Genomic DNA, 24150 nt, shown 5'->3' on the forward strand with positions numbered 1-24150 from the left:
TTGTCTACAGCTTCCTGCTCTCCCTCCTTCCTTTTTCATGTTTACCACCATCCTCTCTTCGGTCAGCGGCCTGTGCATCCCTGTTTTGAAGTGTCTCTATCTCACGCGATCTGTTTTAACACCAATTACGACATAATGTGTGTTATGTGATTACTGCCATGTGGATTTGCTTCGTGTTGGATTCTGTGTTCAGGAGCTAACCCCAGTCCCAGATGTGTGTTTCTTCTTCCCCTGTGAATGTGCTGCTTGCTCCTGGCTCCCCGAGCACAGTAGTAACAGTGCGTTGGAGGCATGTGCTCTGAGTGAACGAGTAATTCTAGTAGCCATGCATCACTCTTGAACTAGGGAGTCTTAGATTTCAAACTGCACATGATTTAAAGTAGGGACACTTTACGTAACATGCTTTCCTTCTGAAGCGCGTAAATGAGAATCTGTCTTGTTTGTCCCCTCTACAGGGTCCGGAGGTGCAGGCATCTCCCTGAAAGGATGTGGTCCATTTGTGGCAAGTGATGAAGTCTCCAGTGTGGCTTCAGTCCTCTCAGACAGAGAAGGAGCATCCTTTTCTTTGCCAGAATCCCAGGATCAGGAGGACTTCGAGCCCATTAAAAAGAAAATGAAAGGAGGTTAGGATCTTATGGTTCTGTGTGTTCACCTTCCTGTGAGTTCCTGGGGAGCCTTCCAGCACTAACTGGTGCTCTGTGCTGTGCTGGCTGGTGCCCTCAACAAGGGCCTCATTTCCTGCAGAAGAATGTGAACCCTGCTTTACGTTGATATCTGAGCATTTACTTTTTTGTTGTTGTTAAAGATTTATTTATTTATTTGAAAGTTAAACAGAGAGAGGAGAGGGGGAGAGAGAGAGAGAGAGGTCTTCCACCCACTGGTTTACTCCCCAGGTGGCCCCAATGGCTGGAGCTGAGCCAATCTGAAGCCAGGAGCAAGACTTCTGGGTCTCCCATGTGGGTGCAGGGGCCTAAGGACTTGGGCAATCTTCTACTGCTTTCCCAGGTCACAGCAGAGAGTTGAATTGGAAATGGAGCAGCCAGGACTTGAATCGGCACCCATATGGGATGCCAGCACTGCGGGCGGTGGCTTTACCTGCTACGCCACAGTGCTAGCCCCAACCATTAACTTTTAAAATTAACTTTGTAGGCTGGTACCACTGCTCACTTGGCTAATCCTCCTCCTGCGGCGCCGGCACACCGGGTTCTAGTCCAGTTGGGGCGCTGGATTCTGTCCCGGTTGCTCCTCTTCCAGTCCAGCTCTCTGCTGTGGCCCGGGAAGGCAGTGGAGGATGGCCCAGGTGCTTGGGCCCTGCACCCGCATGGGAGACCGGGAGGAGACACCTGGCTCCTGGCTTTGGATCAGTGCAGCGCGCCGGCCGTGGTGGCCATTTCGGGGGTGAGCCAGTGGAAAAAGGAAGACCTTTCTCTCTGTCTCCCTCTCTCACTAACTCTGCCTGTCAAAAAAAATTTAACTTGGTAAACCATTTTGTGGTATTTTCACTGTCTTACTTGTTTATTTAAGAGACAGGAACAGATAGAGAGAAGGAGAGAACTCTCATTTACCTCCCAAATGCCCGCAGTGGCTTTAGGGTGGGTTCTTAGCTGGAGCCTGGAACTCAATCCAGGTCACCTGTATAAATGGCAAGAATCCAGTTGAGCCGTCACTGCTGCCTCCCAGGCTCTACCTTGGCAGGAAGCAGAAATTAGGAGTGGAGCTGGGACTCAAACCCAAGCATTCCAGTATGGGGAATGCTCCTCCTAACTGGCTTCTTCTAACTGCTAGGTCGATCATCTGCTCCCTCAGCATTTTCTTAATGTTTTCATGATCCAGATAAAGCTTTATTGACCACCGGCTGATGTGCTCTTGGTTGGGAAGCTGCATTCTAAATCACAGAGCTGATGTTAATCCTCTGTCTTGGTAATGGTTTCTAAAAATGTTAACTTAAGAAAAATTTACATATTTATTTGAAAGTCAGAGTTAGAGAGGGCGAGACGAAGAGAGAACATTTCCATCCACTGATTTATTATCTAATGGCTGCAATGGCCAGTACTGGGCCAGGCTGGAGCCAGCCTGGGATTCCATATGGGTCTCCCATATGGGTGCAGCACCCAAAACTTGGACCATTTTCCACTGCTTTCTCAGGTGCATCAGCAAGGAGCTAAATTAGAAGTGCAGTAGGCCGGCGCCGCGGCTCACTAGGCTAATCCTCCACCTAGCGGCGCCGGCACACCGGGTTCTAGTCCCGGTTGGGGCGCTGGATTCTGTCCCGGTTGCCCCTCTTCCAGGCCAGCTCTCTGCTGTGGCCAGGGAGTGCAGTGGAGGATGGCCCAGGTGCTTGGGCCCTGCACCCCATGGGAGACCAGGAAAAAGCACCTGGCTCCTGGCTCCTGCCATCGGATCAGCGCGGTGCGCCGGCCGCAGCGTGCCGGCCGCGGCGGCCATTGGAGGGTGAACCAACGGCAAAGGAAGACCTTTCTCTCTGTCTCTCTCTCTCACTGTCCACTCTGCCTGTCAAAAAAAAAAAAAAAAAAAAAAAAAAAGTGCAGTAACCAGGACTCAGAACTGGTGCCTATATGGGATGCTGCTAGTGCAGGTGGTGGCTTAACCTACTGCAATACAATGCCAGCCCCCAAAATGTTACCCTTTAAAAATTTTTTTAATGTATTTATTTTCATTTCTTTTGAAAGAGGAGAAAGATCTTCCATTTGCTGGTTCACTTCCCAAATGCCTGCAACAGCCAGGGCTGTGCCAGACGTTGGGAAGATTCCAGTTGCTGCTTCCAGGAGCCTGGAACTCATTCTGGGACTTTCATGAAGCGGTGATGACCTAAGAACTTGAGCCATCCTCTGCTGCCTCCCGGGGTACTCACTAGTGTGAAATTGGGTTGGAAGTAGAGTAGCTGGGACTTGAACCAGGCACCCTGCATATGGCATTTGCGAGACCATAACCACTGTGCCAAATGCCCACCCCAAAATATGTTTTTATTTAAGTGACAGTTTGAACTTCACATTGAAGATGACTTAGAGACAAATATGCACTTCAAAAACCAAAGTTAGGGTGGCGCCGCGGCTCATTAGGCTAATCCTCCGCCTGTGGCGCCAGTACCCCGGGTTCTAGTCCTGGTTGGGGCACTGGATTCTGTCCCGGTTGCTCCTCTTCCAGTCCAGCTCCCTGCTGTGGCCTGGGAAGGCAGTGGAGGATAGCCCAAGTACTTGGGCCCTGCACCTGCATGGGAGATCAGGAGGAAGCACCTGGCTCTTGGCTTCAGATCGGTGCAGTGCGCCGGCTGTGGCGGCCATTTGGGAGGTGAACCAACGGAAGGAAGACCTTTCTCTCTGTCTCTCTCTCTCACTGTCTAACTCTGCCTGTCAAAAAACAGAAAACAAAAAGCCCAAGTGACAAAGCTCCTGAAACGTATTGGAGTGGAATGATGGCTGTGCAGCAGGGCGAGTGTGGCCAGCACGTGGGCAGTGGTACAGGAAGGGCCTGGGAAAGGACCCTCAGGAGCAAAGAGAGTGGGAAGTTGAGGGATTACCTTGAGGAGGGTGTGCAAAAGTCAGCAACTGTTACACAGGAAAAGTTGGTATAAAAATGAGGCAGTTGTTAGTGTCAGTAAAAATGAAAAATCATGTAAGGAAACTTAATTTTAGTATTTTACCTAGCTCAGCCAAAACATAGTTTACATAAGCACAATATTGTAAATACAATATAATAAGCCAACAGTTATGTTTAATAATATTGGGAAAGAGGTTTTGGGTCAAAATACTTCTATACCTTAATAAATGTTGGGAGATGATGTCTAAAATTGATAAAAGATACACTGTAGTTCAGAAAAACAAAATAATAGGAAGGAAAATCAACTGAAAGGCACAAAAGTAATGTACTCAAGTGAAATTGAGGGGCTGGCATCGTGGCATAACATGTGAAGCTGCTGCCTCACCCGGCATCCCATATAGTGCTGGTGTGTGTCCTGGCTGTTCCACTTCTGATCCAGCCCCTTGCTAACGTGCTTGGGAAAGCAGCAGAAGATGACCTAAGTCTTCTAGCTGCTGTACCCATGTCGGAGACCTGGATAAAGCTCCTGGCTGTTGGCCTCAGCCTTGCCTAGCCCCAGCCGTTGCAGCTATTTAGAGAGTGAACCAGCAGATGGAAGATTTTCTCTTTCTCTCTCTCTTTCTCTCTGTGTATCTGCCTTTCAGCTAAAATAAATTCAAAAAAGGAGGTGAGGAGACACTGGGGCAGAGGATGGCTACTACCTTTGTTCTAAATGTTTCATGTTTTAAATGGTATGTAGATAAAAACTGAGGGATAAGATTTGTGGCACATCAGGTTAAGCCACTTGGGACACCTGTATCCATATTAGAGTGCCAGTATCAAGCCCCACCTCCATTCCCCATCTAGCTTCCTGCTAATACCTGAGAAACGATGGGCCAAGTACTTAGGTTCCTGCTACCCATATAGGAGACCTGGGTGGAGTTCCTGGCTCCTGGCTCTGCCCTGGCCTAGCTGTGGCTTTTGCAGGCATTTGGGAAGTAAACCAGCAGATGAAAGATTGCTTTCTCTGTCTCTCCTGTCACTCTGCTTTTCAAATAAATAAATAAACATTTAAAAATAAAAATTGATCTATGATGACCAATACATGAGCATTATAAAAACATAAAACTGTACCAGAAGGAACACATGTAAAGTTTCTGCTGGCATCTTAGAGAGTCCCGTGCCTTCCTTCACTTTGCTCTGTGTGTGATGTGATTGTTTAAAAATCCATTTGGATATTTATGGCATCATTCTCGAGCCATAAAATTATAAATTTAAAAATTAGCCTGCAGGCCGGCGCCATGGCTCACTAGGCTAATCCTCCGCCTCGCGGCGCCGGCACACCGGGTTCTAGTCCCGGTCGGGGCTCCAGATTCTGTCCCGGTTGCCCCTCTTCCAGGCCAGCTCTCTGCTGTGGCCAGGGAGTGCAGTGGAGGATGGCCCAAGTCCTTGGGCCCTGCACCCCATGGGAGACCAGGATAAGTACCTGGCTCCTGCCATCAGATCAGCGCGGTGTGCCGGCCGCAGTGTGGCGACCATTGGAGGGTGAACCAATGGCAAAAGGAAGACCTTTCTGTCTCTCTCTCTCTCTCTCACTGTCCACTCTGCCTGTCCAAAAAAAAAAAAAAAAAAAATTAGCCTGCTATATAGAATTACTCAGTTTTATGTCCCACCTGCAGTTGCCTTGTCAGGACCAGACTAAATGGTTTTGTGGGATTTATATGGCCCATGGGCCAGACATTCCCCACCCCTGGTTTAAACCCAAATTGATTTATACACAAGTACTGTTGGACAGCTGGTCTTTATCTCTTAACCATACTTCCTGAATGTCTTTTTTTTAATGTAGGTCATCGTTATTGCCTCAATCAAGTCAGGAGATGTTTATGATACCCCCAAGTTTTACTTCATTCATTTATTTTTTAAAAGATTTTTTTAAGGGTTTATTTTATTTATTTGAAAGGTGGAGTTACAGAGAGGCAGAGAGAAAGAGAGAGGTCTTCCATCTGCTGGTTCACTCCTCAGATGGCCACAATGGCTGGAGCTGTGCCGATCCAAAGCCAGGAGCTTCTTTCAGGTCTCCCATGCAGGTGCAGGAGCCCAAAGACTTGGTCTGTCTTCTACTGCTTTCCATAGCAGAGAGCTGGATCGGAAGTGGAGCTGCCAGGAATTGAACTGGTGCCCATATGGGATTCTGGGCACTGCAGGCGGTGGCCTTACCTGCTATGCCACAGCACTGGCCCCTCTGGGCCTTGTTAAAAATGTCCTTTATAATACACATTTACAACAGTGCTATGGTGTGTTTTCACTTCTGAGAACTTTCTGTGTCCACCAGCTAAGATTATCCTAGGACAGAGAGTCTCCATTTATTTTCTCCTCGCTTACAACAGTCAGGCTTGTCTTTTGTCTCACAGATGAGGAGCTTGACCTAAACCTGCAGTTGTTGGCCACAGACCAGTGTAAAAACGTTCAGACTGTCTGTGAGGATGTCAGAGCTACAGCCGTGAAGCCAGACAAGATGGAGGAGACGCTCACGTGCATCATCTGCCAGGACCTGCTGCATGACTGCGTGAGGTGCGTCCCAGCTCCTGCCCCAGGCTGGCTCCCAGGGAGCAGCCTGGGCCACGTGCATCCTTCATCCAGAAGGAAGAGGGGGCTATGGATGAAACAAGTGTCTGGGTCCTGTTTGTTGTGGAATCCTCTGAGGTTAATGTATTCACTCTATTTGCATACTCAGCGAAGAGAAGACCTGGAGCCTATACACTGAGGCTGTAAAATCCAAAGATTTCAATAGCAGCAGTTTTGAGTGACGTGGGTCATTGGTACCTGGTGAACCCGGCCTCTACTTTGCAGCAGTTTAGATGTACTATACTGAGGTTTAAGCATTTCCTATTTAAAGAAACCCAATATTTACCATTGAATGAATGTCCCAGGAGTGAGTGAGGAAGAGCTTTGCCCTTGCTTTTCTCTGGGGATTGGAGAATTGGAGCTTCTCCAACTTTGATCTAAAAGTGCTCGATGTCTCCATTGCTTCTCTGTCCTTGAAGTCACAGTGCACTCCTCTAATCCTCCTGAAAACACAGTAAACCACAGTATTAGCCAAGACTTGGTTTTTAGGTTGGATGATGGGTGGGTCCCACACTCCTTGACGGGGACCCAGGCTGGGCCTGGGGCAGACCTCCATCCAAGAGTCACTGGCAAATCTGTAGCTGTTTCTGAGCATCTGTGGAGGACACTGTCCCGAGACAAGTCCTTCTTATCCCTCAGTTTGCAGCCCTGCATGCACACCTTCTGCGCAGCCTGCTACTCCGGCTGGATGGAGCGCTCAGCCCTGTGTCCCACCTGCCGTTGTCCTGTGGAGCGGATCTGTAAAAACCACATCCTCAACAACCTCGTGGAAGCATACCTTATCCAGCACCCAGGCAAGTGGGGTAGCCACTGGACCCCTGCCTGCTGGAGACATGGGGGGTATGAGCCCAGCTCTGAGCATCTAGGCTGTGTCCTTGTGGTTGTCTCACTGCTAGTGAAGGGTGCTGTCTCCTTTGAATTCTAGACAAGAGTCGCAGTGAAGAAGATGTGCGAAGTATGGATGCCAGGAATAAAATCACTCAAGACATGCTGCAGCCCAAAGTCAGGAGGTCCTTCTCTGATGAGGAGGGCAGTTCAGAGGACCTGCTGGAGCTGTCAGATGTTGACAGTGAATCCTCGGACATTAGGTAAACCCTGCACCAGGCCCAGAATGGGCATTGGGAACTGGAGATGTAGTTAGTAGCCTGATGCACAGTTCACTGTGGGGTAGGCAGCATACTGCCTGAGCCCTGGCTCTGTCCCGTAGCAGCCAGGCTCCTTTATGGCTGGACCCTGTCTCCTGATGTTGGGTGTAGTATGAGCACCTTCACAGAGCAGTGTGGCAAGGACTGGCTGATCCCTGTATGGCAGCTGGCAATGTAAGCCTTTGGGACTGTGACAGGTGTCTGATTCTCTCCCATGTTCCCAAACGCTTAGACTCCTCCTCATGGGTCTTTTTTTTTTTTTTTTTTTTTTTTTTGACAGGCAGAGTGGACAGTGAGAGAGAGAGACAGAGAGAAAGGTCTTCCTTTGCCGTTGGTTCACCCTCCAATGGCCGCCGCGGCCAGCGCGCTGCGGCCGGCGCACCGCGCTGATCCGATGGCAGGAGCCAGGAGCCAGGTGCTTTTTTCCTGGTCTCCCATGGGGTACAGGGCCCAAGCACCTGGGCCATCCTCCACTGCACTCCCTGGCCACAGCAGAGGGCTGGCCTGGAAGAGGGGCAACCGGGACAGAATCCGGCGCCCCGACCGGGACTAGAACCCGGTGTGCCGGCGCCGCAAGGCGGAGGATTAGCCTAGTGAGCCGTGGCGCCGGCCCTTCATGGGTCTTGATGCGCTAGCTGTGATGTAAGGCCATAATTAATTTTTTCTTCACCTAAGCACACTTAATTTTTGTAGCTTATCTAGTGACCACAAAATCTGACACCATAAATTGCAATATATGTCATTTATCAGGATATGGTTGCTGAAAAGGCACAGTTCCCTGGCTGACAAGATACAGCTCTAGGAGGCCTTATTTTATCTGCTGCTATGGTGATGTTTCCTAACTCCCAAGTCCAGGACTTGAATTTTGAATCAAGGCCCTGATATTTAAAAAGATAGTATTTTTAAAAAAGGAAACTTTTATCTTTTTTTTTTTTTTTTTTTTTTTTTTTTTTGACAGGTAGTTATAGACAGTGAGAGAGAGAGACAGTGCAGTCCCAAATGGCCGCTACGGCTGACATTGCTCCGATCAGGAGCCAGGTGCTTCTTCCTGGTCTCCCATGCAGGTACAGGGCCCAAGGACCTGGACCAGCCTCCACTGCATTCCCAGGCCATAGCAGAGAGCTGGACTGGAAGAGGAGCAACCGGGACTAGAACCCGGCTCCCGTATGGGATACCGATGCTGCAGGCAGAGGATTAACCAAGTGAGCCACGGCGCCGACCCCCAAAGAAAGGAAACTTATTATCATTGTTTTTTTATTTTTTGACAGGCGGAGTGGACAGTGAGAGAGAGAGTGAGAGAGAGAGAGAGAGAGAGAGAGAAAGGTCTTCCTTTTCCGTTGGTTCACCCCCCTCCCCCCCAACGGCCGCTACGGCTGGTGCACTTCGGCCGGCGCACCACGCTGATCCGAAGCCAGGAGCCAGGTGTTTCTCCTGGTCTCCCATGCAGGCCATCCTCCACTGCCTTTCTGGGCCACAGCAGAGAGCTGGATAGGAAGAGAAGTGATCGGGACCGAATCCAGAGCCCTGACCAGGCCTAGAACCCGGTGTGCCGGCACCGCAGGCAGAGGAATAGCCTATTAAGCCAATGCTGGCCTATTATCACTGATTTTACAAAATTTAACAAGCAACAATCCAAAAGAAGGAAACGAAAAATCACTTCAATGTCAAAATTTTATTCTATCCATCTCACCATACATATGTGTATTCATACATGTATTTATTTTTATTTTTTTAAAAAGATTTTATTTATTTATTTGAGAGGTAGAGTTACAGACAGTGAAAGGGAAAAACAGAGAGGAAGGTCTTCTGTCCTTTGGTTCACTCCCCAAATGGCCTCAAGGGCTGGAGCTGTGCCGATCCGAAGCCAGGAGCCAGGAGCTTCTTCTGGGTCTCCCACATGGGTGCAGGGGCCCAAGCACTTGGGCCATCTTTTACTGCTTTCCCAGGCTACAGCAGAGAGCTGAATTGGGAGAGGGGCAGCTGGGACTAGAACCAGCACCCATATGGGATTCTGGCACAGCAGGTGGAGAATTAACCTGCTGTGCCACAGTGCCAGCCCCATACATGTATTTTTAAATAATGAACAACATTTACTAATAAATCAATACTTTTATAAAGATGGGATAATAATGCACGTAGGATTCTGTGACATTCCCAACATTTTGAATTTGGAAATAATGTTAACAGTTTATATTTGTACACATATCCAAAGTGAAGTAGTCAAGTTTTTTTTTTTTTTTTTTTAATTATTTTTTTGAAAGGCAGAGTTAGAGAAAGGCAGAGAAAGAGAGAGATCCTCCATCTTTCACTCCCCAAATGGCTGCAATAGCTGACGCCAAGCTGATCCAAAGCCAGAAGCCTCCTCTGAGTCTGCCACACAGGCGCAGAGTCCCAAGGACCTGAGCCATCCTGTTCTGCTTTCCCAGGCCACAGCAGAGAGCTGAATCAGAAGTGGAGCAGCCGGGACCCAAACCAGGAGGACACTGGCACCATGCGCAGGCAGTGGCCATACCCACCATGCCACAGCTCCGGCCTTTTTTTTTTTTTTTTTTTTAATATTTATTTTATTTATTTGAAAGGTGGAGTTACAGATAGAGAGGGAGGGTTAGAGAGGTCTTCCACCTTCTGGTTCACTCCCCAGATGGCCACAATAGTTGAGGCTGCACCAGGTTGAAACCAGGAGTTTCTCCCATGTGGGTGCAGGAACCCAAGCACTTGGGTTATCCTCTGCTGTTTTTCCAGGCACATTAGCAGGGAGCTAGATTGAAAGTGGAGAAACCAGGACTTGAATTGGTGCCATATGGGATGCCAGCATCACAGGCAGAGGCTTAACCTGCTACGCCACAACACTGGCCCCACAGGGTCAAGTTAAGAGTATGACCAGGAATTACAGCTTGCTAGTCTACTGATAGGTATGTCACTCTGCTGCCTGTCGGAAAGGCCACCAGAGCTGCCTGTATGAAATGCATACAGGGGCTTTGCCAGTTTATTAGGAGGAAAGGGGAGTGTCATTTTCATTGGCTTTTTGCTCATGAGAGAGACTGAGTAAATTTTTCACTATGTTTTGATTCTCTAATGAGATGTTTCTGGCTCATCCCTCATTGATTCCTGCCATTGGTGTCAGGCTTAGAAAGGCATTCTCTAATTGAGACAAAAGTCTTATATGTATTTTTTCTGTGGGTGCTTTTTTTTTCTTTAAAGATTTATTTTTTTTAAAGAGTTACAAAGAGATATGGAGAGGCAGAGAGAGAGAGAGAGGTCTTCCATCCACTAGTTCACTGCCCTGATGGCTGCTACAGCTGGAGCTGTGCTGATCTGAAGCCAGGAGCCAGGAGCTTCCTCTGGGTCTGACCTTACCCCTTCCTGTACTGGTAGGGATAAAACTGAGCAAGGACAGAGCTGAGGCCGGAAGGGGGATGAGGCCAGTACAGGGAGAATCACTGTTTTTATGGCATGTGAGTACTGCTCGGCCCTGTGCCTCCATAGCTCCAGTTCTGCACGTGCTTTTGTTGCAGTCAGCCATACATCGTGTGCCGACAGTGTCCCGAGTACAGAAGGCAGGCGGTGCAGCCCCTTCCCTGCCCAGCACCTGGCACTGAACTGGGGGCCCCACAGGCCATTGGAGACTCACCATCCACGTCCGCCAGCTTCACCACAGGTGAGACAGCTCTGCCTTCCTGCGGGCATTTTCCTCCACGGTGTCTCCTTATTACCCTTACTCGCGGTCCTTGTGGTTCGCTACACTCACACAAGCAGCTTAGCCAACAGGCTACATGTTCTCTGGTGCTTCTTGCTGTCCTCTCTCTTGCTTCACTGTTTCCACCCACATCTCTCTTGGCTTTCTTTTCATAATCAAATTTGGACCAAGAAGTTAAATAACTATTTGTGGGTCTCCTTTCCTGGACACTCCCGGGAATTAACAGTTCTATTTCTAAGCATTGCTGTCTCTCTAGCCTGCGACTTCAGGGTAGCTGAGGTCCCTCAGTGGGGTTTGTTAGACCGATGTGATGATCATACATCTGACCACCAAATAAAAGACTGACTTCTCTGCAGTAGTGAGTGGTGATGTTACCATGAGCTACCTCATATCTCAAGAGCTGCCCTAAATGTTCTCTATTCAGTGGCCAGTTTCCAACAGGCCTCTGATGCCAGCAAAAAAAGGCAAAGGAGAGATGGGCAGGGCAGTGGACTCTGTAGTTCTCAAGCCTGTTCACGTGATGGTTCCTGCAGAAGGGAAAGATGGCCCTCAAGGGCCCTGGCCTCTTAGCCACTGCTTAGCCTGAGCACATCCCAGCGTCCTGACTGAAAAGTCTGTCAGAGCCACACTCCTAAGCATCTCTGTGGCTTTTGTAGAGCTTGTGGGTGGAAGAGGCAAGGCAGTGTTTAGTCAGTGTAGATGCTCAGCCCTGGTCCTGGGTTTGCCTGTCCCTCGCCAGGTTTGTCTGGGTCACAACAGTCACAACACAGCGCAGCTCCGGCCATTGCAGTCATCTGGGGAGTGAACCAAAGGACGGAAGACCTTCTCTCTGTCTCTCCCTCTCACTGTCTGTAACTCTACCTCTCAAATAAATAAATAAAAATTTTTTTAAAAAAGAGTTACACAGAGAGAGGAGAGGCAAAGAGAGAGAGAGAGAGAGAGAGAGAGAGGTCTTAATCTGCTGGTTTACTCCTTAGTTGGCCACAACAGCTGGAGCTGTGCCAATCTGAAGCCAGGAGCCAGGAGCTTTCTTCTGGGTCTCCCACGTGGGTACAGGGTCCCAAGTGTCTGGGCCATCTTCTACTGCTTTCCCAGGCCATAGCAGAGAGCTGGATCAAAAGTGGAACAGCCCGGACTTGAACCAGCACCCATATGGGATGCCGGCGCTGCAGGCAGTGCCTTTACCCGCTACACCACAGCGCCGGCCCTCTTCCTTAGTTTAAATGGTAGAATATCTTGTGGCTATCAGGATAGGTCTGAACTGTCTGTGGTTTTCTCTTAGGGTCTGTCTCTGTTCACGAATACTTTCTCACTGCACTTCAAGAAGTCTTTAATCCATTGTCTCTGCTTGGTGTCCTGACATGCTATGACCTGAATGTAAATGTATATACTTCAACAGCCCAAGATTATGTGTGCCCTCTGCAAGGAAGCCACGCCATATGTACCTGCTGCTTCCAGCCCATGCCCGACCGCAGAGCAGAGCGTGAGCAGGACCCCCGCGTTGCCCCTCAGCAGTGTGAGTACCTGTGCCAGGTCTGTCCAAGATGCCCTTCCTTCTGCAAAGACATGGACGTCCTTCAAGGCCAAGGCTGTTGACTTTTGTGTAGGGTGCGAAGTAAGGATACAATTCTTGTTTTCTTTATTTCATCTGCATAATCAGTTGCTTGCACTTCAACACAATGAGTAATCCATCTCTTCCCACCAGTTGCTGACATGATCCTGTTCAACTTGCCAAGTATCCACTCATGGATGGTTTTCTTCTAGGAATTGTACCTACTTCTGTCCCTGCATCAGTACTACAATTAATTTATGATGTGTTGCTCTTAAATCTAGTAGGTGAAATATATTACCTTGCTTTAATTTATACTTCTTACTTTTAAAACAGCTTGGCCGGCGCCGCGGCTCACTAGGCTAATCCTCCACCTTGCGGCGCCGGCACACCGGGTTCTAGTCCCGGTCGGGGCTCCGGATTCTGTCCTGGTTGCCCCTCTTCCAGGCCAGCTCTCTGCTGTGGCCAGGGAGTGCAGTGGAGGATGGCCCAGGTCCTTGGGCCCTGCACCCCATGGGAGACCAGGAGAAGCACCTGGCTCCTGCCATCGGATCAGCGCAGTGCGCCGGCCGCAGCCCGCCGGCCGTGGCGGCCACTGGAGGGTGAACCAACGGCAAAGAAAGGAAGACCTTTCTCTCTCTCTCTCTCACTGTCCACTCTGCCTGTCAAAAAAAAAAAAAAAAAAAAAAAGTAAATCTTAAAAAATAAATAAATAAAGTTGTTCTTGGCACTCAGAGGAAACCACAGAGTAAGTCTTAGGAAGACTGTGTTCTTGAGACAAGTGTGAGATGGTCGCTGGTAGAGCCAGGGTGTGGATTCTGGCTCAGGCAGCATTCAGCTATCCTAGCCCTAGAACATATACCCTGGTGCCACTGGATAGTCACTGGCTTCTGTGGTCATTTGTCCCATCTGCATGGTGGTCTTTGCCCTCTGATGCCACAGATTGAGAAGGGGCAAGTGAGAAGTGATCGAGTGTGCACAAGGCGATCAGCAGATGGGGCAACTGAGGGAAGGGCTCTAAGACACTGGCGAGAGCTAGAGGGACTGAGGCCACTTAAAGACTGCAGGGCAGTCGCCGTGTTCCTCTCAGAGGTCTCTTGCCAAGAGCAAGTCAGAAACCATTCTGGTGGGGATGATAAGCCAAGTGGGGACAGGTTTCTTCTTCAACACCGAGAGAAGCCGACTGCAGTAGAAACTGACTCTTTTGCATTATGATTCAATTGTGAACAAAAAAGTCCTCTTTATGGAACAGAAAAAAAATATGCTCATTCTGAATAGTGGACTGAAAAGGAATTTGATTTATAAATAAATAAAAAATAGAAAGGAGGCTGGCGCCGCGGCTCACTAGGCTAATCCTCCACCTCGCGGCGCCGGCACACCAGGTTCTAGTCCTGGTCGTGGCACCGGATTCTGTCCCGGTTGCCCCTCTTTCAGGCCAGCTCTCTGCTGTCGCCCGGGAGTGCAGTGAAGGATGGCCCTGCACCCGCATGGGAGACCAGGAGAAGCACCTGACTCCCGGCTTCGGATCAACGTGGTGCACCGCCACAGTGCACCGCCGCAGTGCACCGGCCGCAGCGGCCATTGGAGGGTGAACCAATGGCAAAAAGGAAGACCTTTCTCTCTGTCTCTCTCACTGTCCACTCTGTCTGTCAAAAATAAAAAAAAATAATAATAAATAATAAATAAATGAGAAGACTAAGGGTGGGATACTGATTCAGAAGTTTGCAGTGTGTAATGAAAGAGGGAAATGGCACGGAATCGTGAAGGAAAGCTACTGTGAAGGGAAGCTCTTCACACATATCATTACATCATTTTTTAAATCTTTCTGGATGTTTTTATAAACCTTAATAATAAATACTAAAAAAAAATAGGAGGCCAGCTTTTCACTAGTGATCTTTGCTTTTGATTGTCATTTCATATAGAATGCTTTATACACAGAGTTGTGAATTGATTACAAATTTAAAAATACTTAAATGTGCAACCCTATGAGAATTTTGGTTAGGACTCACCTACTGCTTTATTCCATGGACTTCCATTACATAGAATATTAAATGGTAAAAAATAATGTCCACACAGGGAAGGTAACAGTCTGAGAAAATACTCAGGTTGAAGTAGAGTGTGATATGTGGTTGTTGTGAGTGTATTAGATGTCAGAGCTAGAAGGAAAATTATGATACCATGTTTAGATGGTGGAACAGGTGTGATTCTGTTCTTCTGTAGATCTTGCTGTCTTCCTGGGATGAACATTTATAGAGTATAAGAGGCAGTATGGGTCTGGCCTTTAGTTAGGGTCACAACTCTCAGTCGCGTTTGATGTGAGCTGAGATGTGACCCCTGATCACACGTTCCCTAGAAACTAAATCAGTGGTGTTTTTCAGGAGAGCTGAAGCCCAACTGACAGCTGTTCTCTGTCGTAGGTGCCATCTGCCTGCAGCCCTTTTGCCACCTGTACTGGGGCTGCGCTCGGACTGGCTGCTTCGGCTGCTTGGCCCCATTCTGTGGTAATATTGGCTCTTCAGCCTTGAGTTGCTTTGATTTTTGTGTGTTCTCTTGGTGAACTTGAGGGCAGGAGATGATCTGCTGTGTGCAAAGAAAGTGGGGAGGCCACTGTTAGTTACCGAGTAACTAACTGACTTTTCCTGCTGAGCTGCAGAAATTGGCCACGTTAGAAGTGTCAGGTTTGTGTTGGCTCAGAAACAAGAATTGCCAGAAAAATTAAGGGGAATACTAACTTCCAGTAGAGGAGGGCACCACCACTGAAAAAGAGGAAAAAAAGAAACCCACCACTAAACAGAGTTATTTCTAGTTTAAGATTCTGTGATACAGATCAGGTGCTGAGAAGACACAAAGAGCTTTAAGGAGGGATTTGAATGGAAATCACTTTTCCTTTCCTCTATTTAAAATTGTGGTTGGGGTAGGCGTCTGGGACCCATATTGGAGTGCTTTGGTTTGATACTCAGCTCTGGTGTCTGACTCCAGCTTCCTGTTTATTTGAATCACAGAATTCAGCAGTGATGGCCGAATACTTGGGTCCCTGCCACCTGCGTGGCCTGAACTGAGTTCCCAGCTCTAGGCTTTGGCCTGCCTGGGGTCTAGCCCTGCCTGTTGTGGGCCTTTGGGGAATGAACCAGTGGATCGGGGAGCACATGCTCGCTTGCTCACTGTCTCTCTACCTGCCTCTCTAAATAAATGAATAAATAAATACAGTTTTGAAAAGCCAGATAACGTTGCTTCCTTCATCTTGGCAGAACTGAACCTGGGGGACAAGTGTCTGGATGGGGTGCTGAGCAACAACAACTATGAGTCAGACATCCTGAAGGTACAGCCTTTCACAGTTCTGGGGTTGCACGAAACCAAGGAGGGGCTTCCTTAAAATTTTATTTCAGGGATGTTTTTACATTTTCTGATGGGTACATCTAGTTGTCTGCATTTCATTGGGATATATATTTTTTCTCATTTTCCCAAAATGGGTGTTTCCTTTTTCCCTGTTGTGCCTTGGCTCCCACAGCTCCCAGAGAGGCTTCCTGGAAGTGCTGGCTCTTCTCTCTGGTGCCCTCCTTCTCTGACCATCTTCGTCCCCACGTTTGTGGTGGCTGGCTTGGTTCTTAGTATTTTAATGTTGTTGGCATACACCTGTGTCCTCTTGCTGACAGTGCTGCTGACAGCACACACACAGTGGTGGGGTTTTCCTGTCTGACACGAGAAGAGCAACAGCAGCCCCACACTCTGCTTTGAAGTCCACAGTGGCCCTTTTTCATAAGTCTACACAAAAAGGGCTAAACAGTTCCATGCTCCTGAGGGCTTCTTGTCACAGGACTGTACCTGTGCTGAGTGTCTTTGTAGAATTTTTGAGAATATGTGGGAACTGAGAACACTCAGGGTTCAAAGGTCTGCCTTCCTTTTTAAGGTTCTGGAGAGAACTTGTGTGGCAGTGAGTGAGTGTCACCTGTGGGGCTGGCTTTGGCTTCCACCATGCGAGGGGCCTTTCATGAAATGTTTCCTCTCTTGTCAGTTCAATGTTTCCTCCTCTGAACTAGGATTTCTTCTAATTGCTCTTTTTCCCTGTCACAGAATTATCTGGCAGCAAGGGGTCTGACCTGGAAAGATGTGTTGTCAGAAAGTCTCCTGGCTCTGCAGCGCGGGGTCTTTCTGCTGTCTGGTAAGCTTTGCCTAGTTGTCTCCCTGCATCTCGAGGCTGCCTTTGCTTCCTGGAGTGCGGACCACTCCACCCACCCTGACAGAGAGACAGAGGGTCTGATGCTGCTGCACTGGTTTCAGAAGTCGGGTTTGAGCCTGTGTGATGTGTTCCAGCACCTCTCTCCATAAGGAAGAGCGGGTGCAGCTTGAAGGGACCCCACCAGTTACCTGCATCAGGGTCCTGGAGCTGGTTGTCCCCCGCCATTTGTCTGCTGTTGGGGTGGTCAGTCACTCACTGGAGGGGGTTACTTCTCCTCGGGGCGCACATGGTGCTTTGTAAAATGTGATATTTGTCATGGAAGGATGTTATAGAAATACTAGCAAGCAGGGGCCGGCGCTGTGGCGTAGTGGGTAAAGCCACTGCCTGCAGTGCAGGCATCCCATATGGGCGCCGGTTCAAGTTCCCAGCTGCTCCATTTCCAGTCCAGCTTTCTGTTATGGCCTGGGAAGACAGTGGAAGGTGGCCCAAGTCCTTGGGCCCCAGCACCTTCCTGGGAGACCAGGAAGAAGCTTCAGATCTGCTCAGCTCCGACCATTGTGGCCTTCTGGGAAGTGAACCAGCGAAAGGAAGATTTTTCTATCTTTCTCTTTCTCCCTCTGCCTCTGCCTCTCTGTAACTCTTAACTTTCAAATAAATTTAAAAAAAGAAAAAAATACTAGCAAGTGATTTTTCCCTAAGAAATTAATATGAAATAAAGACTTGAGAGGTTTACTTAAAATTCTTTTAAACTGTTTCTGTATCGTGGACAGTTTCTAGTGAGTGTCTTGCCTTTGGGTGTTGGGTGTTTGGTGCTGAAACAGCTGCTGTGAGGATGCCCAGATCTGCCTTCTGGGTCTGAACTCCCTTTGGTTTTTTTAGCTTCCTATTTCTCTAATGATGTAGTTTGCTGAGAAAATGCCAGTGGTCCAGGGAAGTACAGAGGGTAGAGTAGAAGTCACTGGAGAGCTCACTCTGAAATCCCATGCTGCGTTGGCGTTCTCAGCACCTATACACACACACACACACACACAGCGGGTGCCTGCAGGCACCTGTACACACAGCTGGGTGTGTAGGTGTGTATACAAGCATACCTTTCACCAGTGAAATCCGACTGAGTGTGCTGCTTACAATCTTGTTTTCACACAACTATGTCCTATGGACTCCTTTCTGTCACTAAGGGTCTGTACCTTGGTTTTTTTATTACATAATATTCTTTTTTTTTTTTGACAGGCAGAGTGGATAGTGAGAGAGAGACAGAGAGAGAGAGAAAGGTCTTCCTTTTTGCCGTTGGTTCACCCTCCAATGGCCGCCACGGCTGGCGCGCTGCGGCTGGCGTACCGCGCTGATCCGATGGCAGGAGCCAGGTGCTTCTCCTGGTCTCCCATGGGGTGTAAGGCCCAAGCATTTGGGCCATCCTCCACTGCCTTCCCGAGCCACAGCAGAGAGCTGGCCTAGAAGAGGGGCAACCGGGACAGAATCCGGCGCCCCGACCGGGACTAGAACCCGGTGTGCCAGCACCGCTAGGTGGAGGATTAGCCTAGTGAGCCGCGGTGCCGGCCCACATAATATTCTAATAGTTTTTTTTAACCAGTTCACTAATAAAGCATAAGTTGTTTTAAGTTTCCTACTATTTCAATATTGCAATACTATTTCAATATTGTAATAATAATAATATCTACAAGGCAATATGTTGGATTCAAAAAGTTGTTACAGAGTAAGAAAAATGGGATTTTTCAACCCAGTGGTTCACACAGGTGAGCCTTTTTCTCAGGCACATGTGTAGTTCCCAGCTTGCCCCGGTTCCTGCTGTACCTCAGTGCCTGAAAAGGAGATACCCCAGGCTTCATGCTCTATCTTCTAAATTTGAGAGACACTGACCATGATAGGTCATTGTTTTATTTGTCTATACTAGATTATTGACAAGATTGATGCTCTTTTTGTGATTATGGTTCATCTGCTTGTTTCTGATCTTGGCCCGTATTTATATGAGACTATTAGGGAATTATGTTTTGGTGTGGACTTGTATGATTTCTTTGTTAAAAGTGTATAATACATCGTCATTTTTCTTCCAAGTATGATCTCACTGTATCATTAGTTTTTCACCTTTGATTGTTGTTTGTATTTCCATGTTGTTATTTAAATTGTAGGCAGTCACATTTACAGGTCTCTTCCCAGGGGCCACTTGGTTTTCACAACATACAGGTTAAGCATCTCTGATTCAAAAATCTAAAGTCCAAAATGCTCTGAAATCCAAAAGTTTTGAGTTGCCGACCTGATGCCACAAATAGAAAATTCTACACCTGACCTCAAGTGATAGGCTGCAGTCAAAACTCAGGCACACTAAAAATATCATATCAGATTACTTTCAAGCGTTGTATATGATGTGTATGTGAAACATAAATGAATTTAGTGTGCAGACTTTGGTCCTATTCCCCAAGATAACTCATTATTATATATGCATTCTAAAATCGGAAAAAAATCTGAAATCTGAAACACCTCTGATATGAGGTAGTCAACCTTTGCTTAAAAAGAATTCAAGAGAAAATAATATGCATGTCAGTTTTCTTGTTAGTACTCCTGCTGGATTAATTGATGTTTTCCACATGTCTGGCCCATTGTCTCTATGTCATTTATGGGTCAGTGGGTTGGTTTCCTGCTGTTCTGTCTGGAAAGTGTCTGCAGGAGGCCCTGTTTTTCCAGATGACAGAGTCACTGGGGACACTGTGCTGTGTTACTGCTGTGGCCTGCGCAGCTTCAGAGAGCTCACCTATCAGTATCGGCAGAACATTCCTGCTTCCGAATTGCCAGGTGAGGAACCCCTTCCCCAACTCTGCTTATGTGTGGATCGGCTTTTGTACTCCCTGTTTAACAGATGCCTTCGCTGGTCTTGTCTAACAGAAAGGGTAGACAGCTGTCAGAGACTGATCAAGGCAATGTGAATTTCTAGAACATAGAAAATTAAAGACATCAGATTTCATTTCCTAAATTTGGTCTTTAATTATATGTGTTTTTTTCTTTTTTGAGATCCCAGAACAATCCAGGAAATTAGTTTGCCGACAAGATGTTCTGCAATTCAGCTGTGGTTCCTCACTGTGTCTCCACTTGATGCAGTCAGCTGAGTTGGTTTGTGTGATGTATCTCATAATACCTGTAATTTTTTTTTCTAGTGGCCGTAACATCCCGTCCTGATTGCTATTGGGGCCGTAACTGCCGTACACAGGTGAAGGCTCACCACGCCATGTGAGTGAGGCTGGGGAACACCCTTGCCAGCCACAGGTCTTCAAGGCCCCGGAATGGGGAAGGCAATGGAAATAGCCAACTGTCTACTCATAAACACACCAGCCTAGTCATTGTACTTCCATAGAGTCATGCGGTGTGTGACTTAGGACTTCTGCTCTTCTACTCCCTCGTTTCATGAAATGTTTGTATGCCAGAGTTCACCGTTTTCTTCCATCTCCATGTATTTGTGACTGGAGTTTCTACCTCTCGTCTGACAGCTTTTGGAGCACACCTGACATTTGAGGGTTAGCAGTTTCTGAGCTGGTGGCTGTGGTTGCTAAGAACGTCACCCCGAGACACAGGCCCCGTCTGCCTAGCACTGTGACAGCTGGGTGTTTGTGGTTGTGATAACAGTCACCCCCACTGTGTGTCGCTAATGGATGTGCATGGCAACATCCAGGTCACCCTGAGGTCACAGATGAGGAGCAGTAACTCAAGCCCCATGTAATTGAGGCAGTGCCCTCAGTCCGAGAAACATCAGGACCACCCAGATAAAGGTGCCTCCCTCTAAGGAGTGAGTTTGTGGAATAGAAACCTGACTTTGTACTTGATCGTAAACAACTTGTGGGGCCGGCGCCGCGGCTCACTAGGCTAATCCTCCGCCTCGCGGCGCCGGCACACCGGGTTCTAGTCCCGGTCGGGGCGCCGGATTCTGTCCCGGTTGCCCCTCTTCCAGGCCAGCCCTCTGCTGTGGCCAGGGAGTGCAGTGGAGGATGGCCCAGGTGCTTGGGCCTTGCACCCCATGGGAGACCAGGAAAAGCACCTGGCTCCTGGCTCCTGCCATCGGATCAGCGCGGTGCTGATTTGCCGTGAACCAACGGCAAAGGAAGACCTTTCTCTCTGTCTCTCTCACTGTCCACTCTGTCCACTCTGCCTGTCAAAAAAAAAAACAAAAAAAAAAACAAAAAAAAAAAAACAACTTGTGGAAGACACCATTTTCTAAAAAAAAAAAAAAGAAAAATTTTCTTTTTATCTATTTGAAAGGCAGAAACAAAGAGAGACTTAGGCCTACAATAGCCAGGACTGGGCCAGCTTGAATCCAGGATCCTGGAATTCAGTCTGGGGTTCCCATGTGATAGCAATGACCCAAGTACTTGAGTCATCACCTGCTACCTCCCAGGGAGCACATGAGCAGGAAGCTGGAATCAGAAACAGGAGCCGGAACAGGAGCCAGGCACCCTGATAATGGGGGTGCTCCAGATGCCTGCCCTGAGAGACCACTTTATTAGGAAAACAGAGATTCAACTGTGTCCTGGGTTCAGCTTTCTCTCTGGCAGTGTGGAGAAGGGAGCAAAGGTGTGCCCTGGGCCAGACTCTGTCTCAGCTGTCAGGGCGACGGCCGTGCCCGCAGTGTGGGCAGAGGAGCCTTAGCTTTTACTCTCCTCCTCTGAGAAAATCACCTGAGATGCGTCCATTTGTGTTTCAGAATTTAAGACAAGACAAAGATGACTATCTAAGGGACTTAATTTCTTTGATGTTGTTACAAATTTGCCATTTTGTTTAACATGTAGTTCTTCCAGAATGTGGTTTCAAAATTTGCTTGTTTGGACGTCTCTGATGCTTCCTTGTGTAATTCGATCATTTTCTCCTTGCAGGAAATTCAATCATATCTGTGAACAGACGAGGTTCAAGAACTAGCATCAGGAGAGGCGCTGAGATAGCTGCAGAATTGGAGCTGCAGTGACAGCTCGTCCTAAAAAATACTGAATACAAACACTTGAAGGGCATTTTTACAGTTCCCCTGAAGCGACGCCGGGGTCTCTGGGCAGGTACTCTGGTGTGACACTTCCCTCGCTGAGCTGTATCTCCTGCAAGCGACTGAGAGGCCCTGGTGCCACAGCCGTCCTTCTGGGGAGCTCCGGGCAGGGCCGCGAGCAGCAGAGATGGAGGCGCTTCGTGCTGGGCACAGTCATCCTCTTTCACTCAAGACGGTGGTAGTGCAGTAGTACAGGTTTGCCCTCGTACCTTGTCCAAAATCTCTGTTCAGGAAAAGTTTCATGGGAGGAAGGGGAAAGTTGATCGAAACCGTTCTGTTAAAGGAAAAGGGAGCCTACGTTTACAGCCTGCAGGATGTACAGATCATTCTGCTGTCGGGGAGACCACAGCAATTTATATATTTTTTATTTTAATAGGTTTGGTGCTTATCTTTAATAAGATTTAAATATCACAAACTGTAGCACAAATAATATAATTTATAATTTACAAATTGACTAAGCTGAGGAGTGGATGGTATTTGAAAGAATAAGCATATGTTACTGTTTATTAAAAAAAAAAGTCTTCAAATGTCCAAAACTGCTAACATGAGTTGTGGACGTTGAGTTAGCAGCCCCTTGCTAAAGTGTGTGAGTTGAGGCACTGCTGTCTCTCATGTAGGGCTGGCCACGGGTCCCGGCTGTGGAGCAGAGGCGAGGGCCAGGATGCACGGCTGCCTTCTTCCTGATGGCCACAGCCACGTGCCCGCTTGTCCTTGTGGGGCATGCCCTTGTCACGGGGACCCCACAGAGCATGAGAGGGAGCTGGGGCCTTTGCTGCCACATTAGGTTTGCCATGTCATCTGGAATAATACTTGAAACTTTGGGTTTTGTTAGGAAAATCTTTTTATCTGTCATTGAAATCACCTGTTCTGTTTGTTTGCAAACTGGTAGCGTTTTTGCTTCTTCTCAGGAATAACGATTTTCAGCGATTGTCTTGCTCTTGATACAGACTGAGAAGCAGCACTCTGTATTTGTGGGAGAATGTCCTCGTTTTGGATTCTAATAAACAAGCTGCGTTTGTTTCTCCCCTCTCTGTGTTGGGCTCGTGTATGAGGCTGCCACGTGTTCTCATGTTCTGGGGGAAGACTCCGTGTAGATTTACTGGTGTGTTACTACTGCCAGTCAGTCTGGGGACTCCTTCAGCACATGAACCTCGTGAGGTGAGCACACTCAGTAACGAGTGACCTGGCCCACCTGGTGACAGCGGCACAGGGGTCTTCCTTCCACCAACCCTGGGAAGCCACAGCCTCTTTTCCCAGTGGGCCCAGGGTACGCTGCCCAAGAGTCAGGCAGGCTGGGGCTTCCTGGTGTCTGTCTTAGAGAGCTCAGCTAACCATTCATTTCCACCTGCCTCTTCCTCCTCAGAAAGTAGAGGACACAGCAGCCTTTTTCTGCCTGGGTTCAAACAGAACCTGCAGCTCTCCTCAGGTCTTGCTGTACAGGAAGGAGGATCTGTATAGGGAGGGAAGGGCAGCTCAGAGCTCCTGGGGCACTCGACTTTCTCGGGAGTGAGAAGAAGTTGATGCCTGGCCCACAGTGGGGATGCTGAGGGACTCTGCTGGATGGTGAGCTTCGGTTCCCACTTTTCTCTTCCAGTGAGCACACATTCTTCAGGACAGAGCATGACTCTGGCCAGGGCCGGAGGCCTTAGGGCCGGGGTGGTTAGTCCCTGGATGTAAAAATGAGCTGTTTTATAGAGACAGGGATGTGAACTTGGGCAGTGTTTTATGATTTTCTGTACTTCCTCTGATCTCGGGAGGAGGCCTGGGACCAGGGTGCTTATTCCCTGGACATCATAGCTGCTTTACACTGGCGGGTGGATGTGCGGTGCTTTTACAGTTTGCTGTACTTCCTGTTCCTCAGAACCCTTCCACCCCACCCCACAAAACCAACAACTTCCAGTTGTCTTGGAGCCCTGTGTCCTGTCGGGAGGGGTGAGTGCTCACTCATAGGCTTGCTGTGAAGAGCAGCTGGCAGCCAAGGACACTCCTGCTTGCTTAAGTCTGACTGTCTAAGCCCAGCCGGAACAGACCAGAGCTCGGCCTGCAGGTGCCCACTTCCTTCTCCCCATGTCTCCTTACCTGTGTCTCCTTTCGTGGCACCCTGTCCTCTTAATGACCCCCCTCATAATAGGCTCAGTCCTGCCCACCTCCCCTCTCTACATCAGTTGTGCCACCTTCCCTGTTGTGTCAGAATGAGCTAGCCTGAAGGGTCGTGAGTTCCAAGCCAGGGGAAAAGGGCCATGGGGATTCTGAGGGAGCCTGGTGAGGCCTAGGGAGGCCTCCTGATTGCAACCAAGCCTATTAGGTTTTGTTTTTGTTTTTGTTTTCCTCTGAGACCAGAGAAAAGGGCAACTTGAAATACAGCTTTAAAATATTTATTTTTAC

At 48.3% G+C, this 24150-nt stretch overlaps 1 protein-coding gene across 5 annotated transcripts in view; it reads left to right on the top strand.

Annotated features, from left to right (window-relative positions):
• The window catches only part of CHFR (checkpoint with forkhead and ring finger domains), a 36220-nt gene extending 13428 nt beyond the window's left edge, over positions 1-22792 (top strand). For 4 of the 5 annotated variants that reach the window (XM_002722484.5, XM_002722485.5, XM_008250023.4 and 1 more), the window contains 12 exons: positions 456-623; positions 5949-6108; positions 6802-6956; positions 7088-7250; positions 10823-10965; positions 12404-12520; positions 14971-15054; positions 15802-15872; positions 16625-16712; positions 19431-19538; positions 19898-19970; positions 21605-22792. In XM_002722484.5, the coding sequence (XP_002722530.2) occupies positions 456-623; positions 5949-6108; positions 6802-6956; positions 7088-7250; positions 10823-10965; positions 12404-12520; positions 14971-15054; positions 15802-15872; positions 16625-16712; positions 19431-19538; positions 19898-19970; positions 21605-21647 (1373 nt within the window). In that variant the 3' untranslated portion in view covers positions 21648-22792. Of the gene's footprint in view, positions 1-455; positions 624-5948; positions 6109-6801; positions 6957-7087; positions 7251-10822; positions 10966-12403; positions 12620-14970; positions 15055-15801; positions 15873-16624; positions 16713-19430; positions 19539-19897; positions 19971-21604 lie in introns of all 5 variants that reach the window. The other variant, XR_011385104.1, reaches the window with a different exon arrangement.
• Positions 22793-24150: the final 1358 nt, after the last annotated feature.

The sequence above is a fragment of the Oryctolagus cuniculus genome, chromosome 21 (genome assembly GCF_964237555.1).
Source record: "Oryctolagus cuniculus chromosome 21, mOryCun1.1, whole genome shotgun sequence".
NCBI classification, from domain to species: domain Eukaryota; kingdom Metazoa; phylum Chordata; class Mammalia; order Lagomorpha; family Leporidae; genus Oryctolagus; species Oryctolagus cuniculus.